This window comes from Polistes fuscatus, unplaced genomic scaffold, assembly GCF_010416935.1.
Source record: "Polistes fuscatus isolate 324 unplaced genomic scaffold, CU_Pfus_HIC Scaffold6, whole genome shotgun sequence".
Classification (NCBI taxonomy): Eukaryota; Metazoa; Arthropoda; class Insecta; order Hymenoptera; family Vespidae; genus Polistes; species Polistes fuscatus.
The window spans coordinates 3,728,480-3,742,674 of record NW_025113140.1 but is presented as its reverse complement, the minus strand read 5'-3'; the positions used below and the strand labels follow the sequence as shown (position 1 = coordinate 3,742,674).

The following is a 14,195-nucleotide window of genomic DNA, read 5'->3' as shown; positions in this document are numbered from 1 at the left end:
AATCGAATATATACTTATCCGTGTTATTCGATGATTGCTGATATATACTAGATTGCTAAATTTCATATTACAAGTATGCAGTATATAGAAACTGTGATTTTACACGTTTGAAAGTTCTTACTATTTTGTCAATCACTATGAATGCATGTCGTCAAGAACATTAAGCATTAAAGGATAATTTTGTCTCATGAAAGTAGATGTGAGAAAGTAATTAAATATACTTGAGTGAAATATATAATTAAAAGTAATAGTTATACAAAATGTTTTATTTAATAAATAATATACACAATAGAGAATACATTTCTTTACAAATAATTATCTGTGATAGCTGACTGATTCCTGATTCCCTTCTTTATTTCTGTATGTTATTATTATTATTATTATTATTATTAATATTATTATTATTATTATTATTATTATTAATATTAATATTATTATTATTATTATTATTACTATTATTGAACAAGTCTTCCATAAACTTTATATTTTCAAATGCAGTAGAGTAGCAATTAATCTACTAACTACAAAAATACCACATATATAAATCTAACTGTTAAAATGCTATTACAGCTAATTCACACAAAGAAGTATTCTCTTAATCTAAAAATGATTTATATTATTGTGTGTATGTTAATATCTAAATCTTAATTTTTATTTATGTTTGTTATATTAACATATTAAGAACATGTTTTATATATCCCAATAGACTTACTGACGATATGTACTCAGATTGGCCAACAAACTGATAATAATTTTAACTAATAATGTTAATGAAAAAAGTAAAAAAACTTTATTTAAATTTATTACAAATGTTTTTTTATATAATATATAGTGAACCAAAGATATATGTTTAAATTATAATTAAGTTAACTCCTGTAATGAAAATTATCAGTAACTTACACATTCTTAACAACCACAGTCTTTATTAGAAAATATTTAATACTCCTTTTTAATATTAAAATTAACATTAATAATAAATAATAATAAATTTAATTTGAGATCATATTAGATCTCATATCTCCATATTAACTTACTGAAATATTTGATAAAGTATTAAATACAGTACAAAGGTACCAGTATTCTAAACATTACTACTCGTGTTTATTCCATAATATAATTTCATGGCGCAAAAATAAATTGTCATTTTACCTTTCTTTCAAAACAAATTTAAGAAAGAAGTAATATAAACTCGCATTTCTTTATTGAGAAAATATTATTAATAATTTTATCTGTATATTACATTAAATCATGCACGTCTAATATAAAATTTATCAAGTCACACTTCAAACGCATACTCATAATCAGCCGAATATTTAAAACTGCTAATAAATAGTAGTAAGAATATAAATTTTTATTCTAACCTCAAATTTTAAATCGACTTGTAATAATTCGTATTATAATAGCTATTAATTCGTCAACTTATATATTGCTGATACACGTATAAATATTTAGGAGCATAGAAACGTGTAATCGCAACCAAATGTGATGGAAGTAAAAAGTGGGCAAATAATAGTACGATGAGGTTAGTAAAGTAATGTCGACATATGGCCAAATTATAATTAATTAATAAATGACCAATCATAAATTAATGAACTTTTGTTTTCCCGAAATCGTCAATTTTTTGTATTTCTTTACATCGAAGTATGCTGTGACACTTTATTTGTTTGATTGAGATTGAGCGCATCAAGTGCTCAATACCGTAAAATTAGGGACCCAAAAGGGTACCATACTCTTCCCGAATCTAGGATTATAAAAACATATAAATATTGTAATATGGGAGTAGCTATCCATATTTGTTCATTATAATCAAACTACTTATATTTAGAAGAATATTGTAAGAGAATCAAATAATAAAATACAAGTTATTAATGTAAGATGATTTGTTAAAGTTTTAGAATTTTGTAATAAGTATATCCGGACAATTATTCCAATATAATCAAGAAAATTTAAATGAGAAATATAAGTAAATTTATAGAAACGAACATTCAGATTTATTCATTATTTATAATTAATTGCAGTTATTATTCTTAAATTAAGACCAATAAAATGCTCCTTAATAATTACTTATGTTAGATATTTCCTTAGATGCTAATACAATGAAAGACAAATCCAAACGCATCGATTAAAAAAATTTATGATAAATTTAACATACCATGAACCGAATTAGTGTTGCTATATTGCACTGCATATATTAGTAGAGACACATAAGCAATAAACATAAAATTAAGTATTAAAAAATGTTAATTTTGACTAATCTAATTTGAACTAATTCTAAATTTCGTCACATAAAAACAATTCCTTAAACTCTTTTTAAAAAATTTTAGATTTTATATATTGGTATTACATTTGAATTTTGACCAATCAATTTTGAATGTTTATTTCGTGTTTGGCCAATGATGTATCAGTAATAAGTACTCGTCGGGTTCTTCTTCTTCTATACACATTACTGTTCTGTGTAGTAAAACGCCGGGCAAATTAACTGTTGGTATAGGGAAATGAAAGAAACCGTTAAAAGACTTGAATATTTGTAATTCGTTGAATATACTTTAATTAAAGAATTACCAAGATAAATTTGTGATGGGTAATTATACGAGTAGATTTTTTTCACATGGTAGTGTAGAAGAACATAATGAAGAAATAACTGAAACTATAGAACAATCAAATTTGGGAAAAGAATGTAATAATTCAAGTACACATCAACAATTGTTGACAGATCCAAGATCACTTACTACTGAAATATGTAGAACGCCAATAAAGGTAAGATTCTATAAAATTCATACAATAAATTTTTATAATTATATATATAATTTATATAATTGAATTTATTTTAAAATATACAATAGAAATGAATTATCTTATATTTGCTCTCACCTATTAATAATGTTTCATTTTCGTATAAATATTTTGCTTTGTTTTAATATAAATGATAAGAAGAATAAATATGTAAGAAAAATAATAAAATAAAAATCAATAGATTAATCATGCATCATCTAATAATACAAGAATGGCAGTTGATGTATTGTCAAAAAATATCCTGAAGAAACCGTATTTAGAAACTAATTTTGATTCAACGATGTCACCTTCGACATTAAATAAATATCTCGATCCAAGATCACCAAATGTTGATCAGCCCAGAACACCAATTTCGGTAAGTTATTTAAATTTTAGCTACTATCATTATAATACATTTTAAACATTTATTGATCTGAATGAATATCTCATAATCATATATATAACAAAATATATTAAATTTATTATTATTTAGATTGATAACTTTACATCTTGCAAAAGACAAACTGTTGTGAAAGAAAATAATAAAGAAATATTACCATTTCTTAACTTTAAACATATTGAGAGTTTAAAATATGATCCAAGATCTCCATCTACAGATTTTGATAGAACACCAATTACTGTACAAAGAACAACTAAATATTTACAAACAGAATCTGAAGAAAATGCAGGCTCGTATAGTGAAACAAATGATCATCTAAGATACATGTATTGCGAAACAACATCGTCTGATACACCTGAAATATTAGCAGTAGTGGATGAAACATGCGAAGCAATTAAATCTTTGCAATTTAATAATTCTGATAGCATAAGTGAAACAAAATTACATGTAAGTGATAATACTAATCATATGAGTAACGAAAACGTCAATAATGATAGTACTTATAGTATGAAAAACTTACAAAATAGAGATCTTGCTAGTATAAATACGATTAAAATATGGAGAGACTCAGAGTTATCTGAAAATTTAGAGCAGTCTGAGATTAATGAATATAGTGATCAAGAAAATGATGAAGAAAAATTTTCATATCCATCTAATGAAGAAATTGAAGTTATATTTGATGATGATGATGTAATAAAAAGAAATAAATCAATACCTGAACAACTTACAATTAAAACTGAAGATGAAAATAAAGATGTACAAGATACATTGGATAATAAAAAACAAGTAAAAACAAATAAAAAAACTTCTATACTATATAATACAAATATAAATAAAATTTCAAAGGTATTATATTATATGCAAAAAATATAAATAATATACTTCGTATGGTAATAACATTCATTTAATTTTGTTCTTGTTTCTTTTGTTGTTTTTAGAAACGAACACCTCTTGGGAATAGGTGTAATAATGCTCAATTAGATACAGTATTGACTAATTCCTCTCAAAATATGTTACAAAAAAAAAATAGCAATAATTTGATACAATATGAAAATACACTAAATCATAAGAAATCTTATGATAAGTCAAAACATAATGGGATTAAATGGGATGTTAATTCTACAGTTATTATTTAAATACTTATTTATAAATATAAAATAAACTGTAATCAATATCGATCAATGAAATTGTCAAACCTTTTGTACTATTAGCAAATGAATATATTTATTTATCATATTATTGTTTTCTTTAAATTAGGACAAGTGATTCTTATCACTATGCTTTTGTAAAGCCGATCGTATTTGAAATTTAACTGTTTGTATTGAATTTTGAAGATCTTGACTTGGTTTTACTAACTGTTTAATACTGAAAAATTAATATTTATTAATATTACTAATATATTGTAAACAATATAAATTTGTAAATAAATTTCTATCTGTATTCGTATGAATATAAATTATGCTCAACAAATACACTACCTTGAATTTTTTAAAATAATTCTTTTTTTAATCGCATCATTATCCGGTACTTTTTTAATAACAATAGTATTTCTGTCAGTCTTATTTGTGTTATTAGATACGTTTTTATCTTTAATATTAGATTTTAAAATAGTGCTAGTATCTATAATTGATGGCCTAATTATTTTAACCTTGAAATTATCTCTAATAGATCGTCCTTTGTAATTTTTTATTTTTTTACGTTTATCATAATTTTTTATTCCTGTTAATGAATGTTCTGCACCACTTATATTTCCAGTATCTACTATTTCAGACTGAACTGGTAGTACAGTTGTTGAAGTTGACGCTTCAGTATTATGTATATTTCTCCTTTCTGTTACTGCATTAGATTCATAGTTTAATTGTTGATCATTATAATAAAACGGTTCATTGTAATTAGCTTGATAATTAGTTTGCTTAAAATCGTTCATAGGAAAAGACAGTGAAGTTACTGTTTGTTGTCTTTGTGATAATTCCCTAACATTATAAATAAAAGCATTTTTATAAAACATTGATTAATGATAAATAAGTTGACATTGGTAACTCTTTCACACATACCTATTATGTGTAAAATCTTGTTTATTACGTTTTAATCGTACGGACACATCTTTATAACGTTGCATAAGCTTTGCTCTTGTCTCTGTTATAGATTCCAATTCAGGAGCATAAAAAACATGTAGAATTCCACCGTAAAAATTCTTGCCATCGAGGAAGTGCTTTGCTATTCTGCGTAGTATATTGTAAATGATGTTGAAAATTTTGTTATTATGCTATGCATAGAAAACAATTAAATTATTTAAATTAAACATAATAAGAGATTTTTTAAATATAAACCTTGCACTTCGTATATCTTGGTAATGTATATGATATGCTTCTGTAAATTCTTCTGAAGGATAATTAGAAACTACATGAACTTTTTTTACAGCTCCATAAGGAAAGACAAGCTTTTTTATTTCTTGTCTTAACTGCAATTGTGGTACATCACAAATCATCAAATGTTGAGATTCATCATTAATTGTATATATCTGTTGAGTGGAGGTGATGTGTTAGAGAAAATATATGCAAAATGGAAAACAGTTATTATAATATACATATACATGGACTGTTTATGATGAAAGTGATCCATTTTTGAAAAAGATTGAGAAAACATAATTTTTATTAATTATAAATAAAACATTATGTTTTCGTACAAAATATACAGTTAACATAACCTAAAAAATCACACACAAAAATTATATTGTAAAAGGATACATATTGACGAAGCTACCTTAACAGCAGTCAACTTTTTCCCTTGTCGATAAGGTGGTCGTGTTTGACATAATTTTTCTTGTACATGATGAGAGAGTTGTGTTATAGCAGGTTCGTTTGACACAATTTTGTTTTTGTCGGCCATATTGTACTTCTAATAGTAAAACCAATATTATGCTTCGTACATATATGCATAAATAGTCAAATAATTAAAATGCTTCAAATATTATTTATGTACGCAATAATAAGTTATAATATATTATAATTATTTGTAAATATTGTTCATTTAAAATGTCTTTGTATTAATTGTTATTATTATTGAGTATTAACAACAAAGTAATAAAACTGTGATGTTTTTTATTAGCTTAATAAAAAAATTCCCTAGATTATACGCGGTAATAATAATCTAGGAATAATCTTGTCATGTGTACAATGATTTATACAGCTGGATAAGACTGAATATATATATGTATGATCAGTCCATGACGATCATGGTGTATACGAATGGTACCCACAAATCGTGTGATATTTGTTAAAATGAAAGTTTACCCGCGTCGAATATCGCGGTACGCGCAGTAGATTAATTTATAACATTTTCTTTATGATATTATCTTAACATTATATTAAAAACAAATCGTTACATGGCGAATTTGTTTTTTTAAATAGTATAAACGAAGACTATAACTGAAGAGCTCTTTAATGCCAGTGGGCTTGAGAACGAACTGAAAGTAAATACACACTCTCTTGACATGTCACTTTTATATTATAAATTTTCATTTTGTCAAACACATTTGTTTGTTTGCTATTCTCTTTAATTTTTGTAATCATTTTATATTGTATACAAAACAATACAATTACACTCAAAGAGGTGATGTACCAATTTGGTTTTTAATTGATGCAGATAACTAAAGTTAACATCTAATGATAATTTTATTACTTGTCTCTTATCTATAAAAATGATTTTGTATTTCTTCAAAATTTCACAGATTTGTACAACTGCATAACATTCAACCACTTAAGTTGTAGATGTTTTGCTCATAACTATTTTTTTATACAAACTTATATTTACCTGATAATCATAAATGTATTAAGTAAGTGTATAATATATTTTTTCGATATTATCTTAATTTACTCTACTAGTTTCAAAATTATTATATGCTTATTATTATTTATTTCTTAATTATATGTCTTGTACAAAAATAGTTATAGAATATCAAATAAATAAAATGTGATAAAATAGAATTAGGTAGTAATTTTTCTTTTCTAATATAATATTTACTTTTAGGGAAAAGTAGTACAGTAGAAGCAGAGCTGCTGCAGGTACTTTCGATACTTGTGGTGGTCGGTGAATGGTGTTGCAGATAGACTCGGTGTGGGGCTGGGCGTCACCCCCACTGCGCCTCCAGCTAGCTGGAGGGACCAGGGGTGCCTCAGGGAGACCAGGGGCAAGTGTCCCATCCTCACAAAGGATGGGTGACATGGTTGTAGAACGTGCTACCTCTCCAGCACGTTTAAGTCATACATCGGAAAAGCATCCTCGTGCTATGCTTACTGAACTCAATGTTCTTCGTCGTCATAGAGAATTATGTGACGTTGTTCTTAACATTGGTTCTAGAAAGATATTTGCACATAGAGTCATTCTTTCTGCTTGCAGTCCTTATTTCAGGTAATTATTCTTCTTATTCCAAATATTGAAAGCAAATAATACAAAATATACAACACATATGTTAAATTTGTTTGTATATTATTATAGAGCTATGTTTACCGGAGAGTTAGCAGAATCTCGTCAAACTGAAGTTACAATACGTGACATAGATGAATTGGCAATGGAATTACTCATTGAATTTTGCTACACTTCACACATCATTGTCGAGGAAGCAAATGTCCAAACTCTCCTTCCAGCAGCGTGCCTTCTTCAGCTAGCAGAAATTCAAGATATATGCTGTGAATTTTTAAAACGACAATTGGACCCATCGAATTGTTTGGGTATAAGAGCTTTCGCAGATACTCATTCATGTCGAGAACTTTTACGTATTGCTGATAAATTTACTCAACATAATTTTCAAGAGGTAATTTGTAACTAAGTTTAGCAAAGTAATAAATATTTCTTCATCTATTAATTTCAATTTGTTTAAATATTTCAATAGTATAATATTTTTCCTGTTCTTGTGTAGGTAATGGAAAGTGAAGAATTTCTGTTATTACCTGTTGGACAATTAGTAGATATTATATCATCGGATGAATTAAATGTACGAACGGAAGAACAAGTTTTCAGTGCTGTAATGAATTGGGTTAAATATAATGTAACAGAAAGAAGACAACACTTAGCACAAGTTTTACAACATGTGCGACTGCCACTTTTAAGTCCAAAATTTTTAGTAGGCACTGTAGGATCAGATTTATTAGTTCGTTCAGATGATGCATGTAGAGATTTAGTTGACGAAGCAAAAAATTACTTATTATTACCACAAGAAAGACCATTAATGCAAGGACCCAGAACACGTCCTAGAAAACCTACGAGAAGAGGTGAGGTATTATTTGCTGTTGGTGGTTGGTGTTCTGGTGATGCTATTGCAAGTGTAGAAAGATTTGACCCTAATACTGGAGATTGGAAAATGGTTGCACCAATGAGTAAACGAAGATGTGGTGTAGGAGTAGCAGTTTTAAATGAATTACTATATGCTGTTGGCGGACATGATGGACAAAGTTATTTAAATAGTATAGAGAGGTACGATCCCCAAACAAATCAATGGTCGTGTGATGTTGCACCTACAACATCTTGTAGAACGAGTGTAGGTGTTGCAGTTTTGGATGGTTATCTTTATGCAGTAGGTGGTCAAGATGGAGTACAATGTCTTAATCACGTTGAAAGGTAGATTACTTTTATATTTTATTTACAATATCACACAGTGCACAAATATACTGTTATTATTTATTATTTATAATTCATTAGATGATTTATTTAAATTTAAAAATTATTTTAGGTATGATCCTAAAGAAAACAAATGGTCAAAAGTATCACCAATGACTACAAGAAGATTAGGAGTAGCTGTTGCTGTACTTGGTGGTTATTTATATGCTATCGGCGGGTCCGATGGACAATCGCCTTTGAATACTGTAGAAAGATATGATCCTAGACACAATAAATGGTCTCAAGTATCTCCAATGTCCACTAGACGTAAACATTTAGGCTGTGCAGTATTTAATAATTTAATTTATGCTGTGGGAGGACGCGATGATTGTATGGAGTTATCTAGCGCAGAAAGATACAATCCTCACACAAATTCATGGAGCCCTATAGTAGCCATGACTTCGAGAAGAAGTGGAGTAAGTATATTTATCCATTTATTTTTGAAATGTATTTTATCTTAATGCTTTAAGATACCTTTACATTATTGTTTTAATTAATTTTATTTACTCACGTTTTGAAATAGGTTGGGTTAGCAGTAGTGAATGGTCAATTGTATGCAGTAGGTGGATTTGATGGAACAGCATATCTAAAAACGATTGAAGTATACGATCCAGAACAAAATCAGTGGAAACTATGTGGTTGTATGAATTATAGACGACTTGGTGGAGGTGTGGGAGTTATGCGAGCTCCACAAACTGAAAACTATATTTGGTAGCTCAGGCTACCCTCTTCAGCCCAAATGGCTGAAACGCCAGTGACTCCTCTTACGCCGGTAACTCCTGTTACACCTGTAACTCCCCCTGCTCCAATATCGGTTCCTATTGTTATAACTAATTCTAGAAAACGGTACCGTCGTTCAATGAGCATTATATGAAAAAAACATTTGCATTTTACAAAGAGATTTTGCCTTTCTGCCGATGAAGTCTATCTCTTAAAAAAATATTTTGTATAAATATTTTGAATCATAATTTATATCAGGGACCGAAACTGATATTGAAAATATTAGTATGGAATCAATCTATACGTCTATTTGCATCGAAAAATCATTTTGTATGATACTAAAGTGTATCATATTGTTATAATATTGAGTCCACTTATAGAAATTAAAGATGCCTCAATAATACCAACATTAACATATGATGTAGCAAGATTTGTAATTATATAATAGATTAATTGAGAATCGGTTCCTGATTGAGAAAATTATTTTATTACTTATTCTAATTTAATTAATAATATATATAATATTATTATATATGGATTTACTCTGAAAGGTTATCGAGATTTTTTGGGAAAAATATTTTTAAAATTTTAAATCAAACTATTTAGGAAGAAAAAATGCAAAATCATTGAAATATTGTTTTGTACTTCTAATTAATTGGTATTAATGTATTTCTTATATGAAGACTTATATTTGATTCTCTTATTTCTGCAATATAATCCAGTATTGCTGTCATGCCAGTCCTTTGTAATAGCAACAACTGTGTATATACTGGATAATGCCAATAATTTGTGCATATTATAACAAATTTGATTATTTGAAGAAATATTTAATAGATATTTTGCTTTTTAGTAGTTATTTTAAGAAACTACCAAAGTAAATGTATATTTTTATGTTCTTTTTTTTTGTATCTATGAGACTGATTGATCAATTTATGTAAATGTCAAGTTGTTAAATTGATTTTTTGTCATAGTTATATCACTCATCATTTTGTGATAAAAATGCTTAATCATTGGATGTTTACTTGAAATTTATTCACAACATGTAACTACATCATCATAAATAATATATACAATTATCTTTATATTTTATTATACAATTTTAATTTTATTTTTTGTGTAATTTTCAGTTATACGTAATGTGTATAGATTCATCATTTTTTATTTTTATGTTAAATTTAAAGTATCAGCTTTTAACACACAATGCCTAATACTGATTCTTTAATTTAATTAATTTAAGATATTAAGTGAAGAAAATATTTTTTATTTAAATATTAAAATTTGTATTATTTATAATCAATTACTGCCTTTTTCTTAATTGATTGAATGCTATATTATTTTATAAGTTTTCATATAAAATTTATTTGTATTTTGACATGTAATAAAACATAGATTCCAGTTTTAGAGATAAGCGCTAAATTATTGATGTGCATTAATTTCATTCTATAAAAAATACTCAAGTTTTTATTATGCATAAAAGAAGATATATTTAAACAATGGTAAAAACATGCACAATTTAATTGAATTATATAAAGCTTCAAGCATTTATTAATAGATTAGTAAATTAATCAAACACATTTATCTTTCTTTAGATGAATTCTATTTTTGTTAGAGTATAAATTTATTTATTAATTATTTTTTTGGTATCTATAGATATGTACGCAATGGAACTAAAATAATACATTTTATAATAAGCAATACATATTGAAGTGTGCATAACATCTTTTATGTTATTAAAGTTACAAAATGCAAATTAATAGTTATCAAACTATCAGTCTCATTACACAAAAATTATCAGAAGTAGAGGATTTTCTTAGGAGCATATTATTGTTTTATTTTAAGTAGATAATATATCACACTACACTTTAAAAACATGTATGAATTTCAGGTGTATATAATAACAAAAACACCAAAATATAAGATCATAGAGCAACACCATTTTCAAAATGTGAACATTTACATAGCTATATTGATGGAATTCTTTTATCAATTTTCATAAAATTACAGAAAAGGCACTATATAAAATTCTTTTATTCTAAATGCATAGAAAAGTACTATTGATGTACAAAATGGTGATAGGGATCATTAAGAAACAATTTCATATTGTAACTTATGTGATAATAATCTAATAAGAAACAGCAAATTTGGCTGAATATAAGCAATATTTTACTAATCATGACAAACGTTAATTGTTAATTTATTTATTTGAGTAAACAAATTTATAAAAAGAATTCGACTATTATATAAATAAATAATTAAATAAATAATCATATGAAGGTATCCCCAAATTTTCTCTTGTTCTGTTACATATATGAGATTGTTGTGAAAAGCAGAATGCATGTCTAATATAAAAGCATTAAAATAATATAATGTAGCATTTTCTGATAAACCTATTGATATACATATTATTACATTATTCTCCGTTAATTTCTTTTTATATAATATTCTCTATGAATACATGAAAATCTGCCAGTCATAGCATATTTTTTAATTAGTTTGTAAATCAAAAAAATAAATTAATTATATAGAATGTAAGTTGTATTCGCACAAGCATTGTTTGCTATCGTGCCAGATCAAGAACACACCAATACAATTCTGTTAACAGATTTATATATTTCAAATGGTACAAATTACTATAAAATAATAAAATTATAGCTATATATATATATAGCAAAATGCTGTGTTTCTCCAAATTATAAACTGAGAAATATATATATTGTATGATTATCTGCAAAAGGTATATCTAGTATAGTATACTTTTATTTGAAATGGAAAATGAATATAATTATAAATCAATATAATATTTCATGTTGATTTATATCCATTAATTATTATTAATCATTCATTAATTTGTAAAATTATTTTATGATACAAATTTATTTCTTCGATCATTCCATTAATATATATTTATGTTAAAAATTATATCTTACATATAGTTTGCAAAATAATGTTCACTAAGCAAGACTGGCCTAGGTTTAAGATTTTAAAAATATTAACGTACATAAAACAAACATATTTCCATTAGAAACTTTTATAGTAATTACATGCATCAATTTGTTTATAGAAAAATTTAGAATTAACATTTATTGAAAGATGGTTTCATGAATAAATATGAGAATATGAGAATGTTAAAGGAATGTCGACTCTTTATTTCGATCATTTGAATTTTTAATATCCTATTTTTTTCTATTACTATATATATTTATAAAAACAGTGTATTGTTAGTTTTAATTTATAATTAAATTAATATTTCATAAATATATATATATATGTCATTAAATTAATGCTATTACTAAAGTATTTTTTTTATATAAATAATTATATAAAATATCAATTTATTTTTTAATATTCAATATATACATATTATATTCAACGTTCTGAGATAGATTACTTTTTAAATCTTTCTTTAATATATATTTATAAATATATATCTTTTAAATTAAATGCATAAAGAAAATAAATGTTAATGGTTTTTATTTACACAATACAATTGCATATAATATAATATAATAAATTTGTACATTACTATTATAATCAACAATAGTAAAGAATTATAATACATATAAAAATTCTAATAACGATATAATAAAATACATATAAATATAAATCATTCCAATGAGAATGCAGGGAATGTCATCGAATCATTTAATCAAACTATATTAACAAAATACATTTCTTAGAAGTATAAAAAACTAAAGATGGAGAACTGCACAGTAAAATAAGTCTATAGTGTAAGCAGCGCCATTTATACAAAATTTTTTTCAAATATTTATTTTATTTTATTGGTTATTCTTATTGTTTTCACTTTATATTAGTGAATATAATTTTCAGAATTCACTCAAATGATTGAAAAAATTGTTAATATTTTGTTTTATGCAACTGTGACACAATATTTTTATTATGACAAAATAATCATATAAAACAGTAATATTATTTTAACACGTTTATAATTATATTTACTGCTGTTTGAAAACTTGTTTGCAATTCGGTTTCATTAACTAGATTATTTATTTACTCGTATTTTCCTCATTGGTAGAAAATTTTACATTTCTAAGCCAATAGGTACATTTTGAAAAGTACACTATGTCATAAAGAACTTACTTTGTGGACTTTGAAAACATCATAAACGAGGATAGGCTGAAGCGCCTTCTCAAACTACAAATAAATTTTTTGAAAATGAAAAGAGGTAAAAGTTATAACCAATTAAATTTCAATTTTTGTTGAAACTGAAATAATTTAAATTGTAAAATATAAGATTGACCAATAAATCCATATGGATTTTTATAAGTAAATAAATGGTAAAAACTGCATGGACTTATTGACCAACTAAATAATTATTTCCATGTTTTTATAACTTTTATTATAAACATAATAACTCAGACAATAAATAGAGATAAAAATTCTTGGACATATCTCAATTAATCTTGATTATGTAACTTTAATCAACGGTTAACTTAATCAGCAGTAGAGCCAATAGTAGAATTTATAACGTTGTGTCGTTCTTAACCTTTTTTGTGATATACCAGTAATACTTAACCTATTTTTGTGATATACCATTAATACTTAGATTACACATCTTTTACAATAATTACTATTAAAAGTGATCAAATAATTCGTACACAATCTTATTGTAGTTTCTGTTAATTTCTTA

At 25.7% G+C, this 14,195-nt stretch overlaps 3 protein-coding genes across 5 annotated transcripts; 2 read left to right on the top strand and 1 right to left on the bottom strand.

Annotated features, from left to right (window-relative positions):
- Nucleotides 1-423: 423 nt before the first annotated feature.
- Nucleotides 424-4,308, top strand: LOC122523468 (suppressor of Mek1-like). Its single transcript, XM_043645232.1, has 4 exons — nt 424-2,757; nt 2,975-3,148; nt 3,266-4,018; nt 4,111-4,308. The coding sequence occupies exons 1-4, from the start codon at nt 2,578-2,580 to the stop codon at nt 4,306-4,308; spliced, it is 1,305 nt and encodes a 434-aa protein (XP_043501167.1). The 5' UTR covers nt 424-2,577.
- Nucleotides 4,061-6,106, bottom strand: LOC122523467 (RNA-binding protein 48). The gene is made up of 5 exons (XM_043645230.1): nt 5,936-6,106; nt 5,503-5,693; nt 5,227-5,394; nt 4,651-5,145; nt 4,061-4,537 (listed from the first exon to the last, which is right to left on the bottom strand). The coding sequence occupies exons 1-5, from the start codon at nt 6,059-6,061 to the stop codon at nt 4,426-4,428; spliced, it is 1,092 nt and encodes a 363-aa protein (XP_043501165.1). The 5' UTR covers nt 6,062-6,106; the 3' UTR covers nt 4,061-4,425.
- A 270-nt stretch (nt 6,107-6,376) lies between these two features.
- On the top strand, nt 6,377-10,562 carry LOC122523463 (kelch-like protein diablo). Of its 3 annotated transcripts, none has more exons than XM_043645220.1 (7): nt 6,377-6,644; nt 6,903-7,007; nt 7,202-7,582; nt 7,670-7,985; nt 8,091-8,788; nt 8,901-9,243; nt 9,351-10,562. In XM_043645220.1, exons 3-7 carry the CDS (start codon nt 7,266-7,268, stop codon nt 9,540-9,542), a joined length of 1,866 nt encoding a protein of 621 aa, XP_043501155.1. In that variant the 5' UTR covers nt 6,377-6,644; nt 6,903-7,007; nt 7,202-7,265; the 3' UTR covers nt 9,543-10,562. The 3 variants fall into 3 exon arrangements, with proteins under 3 accessions (XP_043501155.1, XP_043501154.1, XP_043501156.1); XM_043645221.1 differs by lacking the exon at nt 6,903-7,007 and having other exon boundaries at nt 6,418-6,482; nt 6,583-6,644; XM_043645219.1 differs by lacking the exon at nt 6,903-7,007.
- Nucleotides 10,563-14,195: the final 3,633 nt, after the last annotated feature.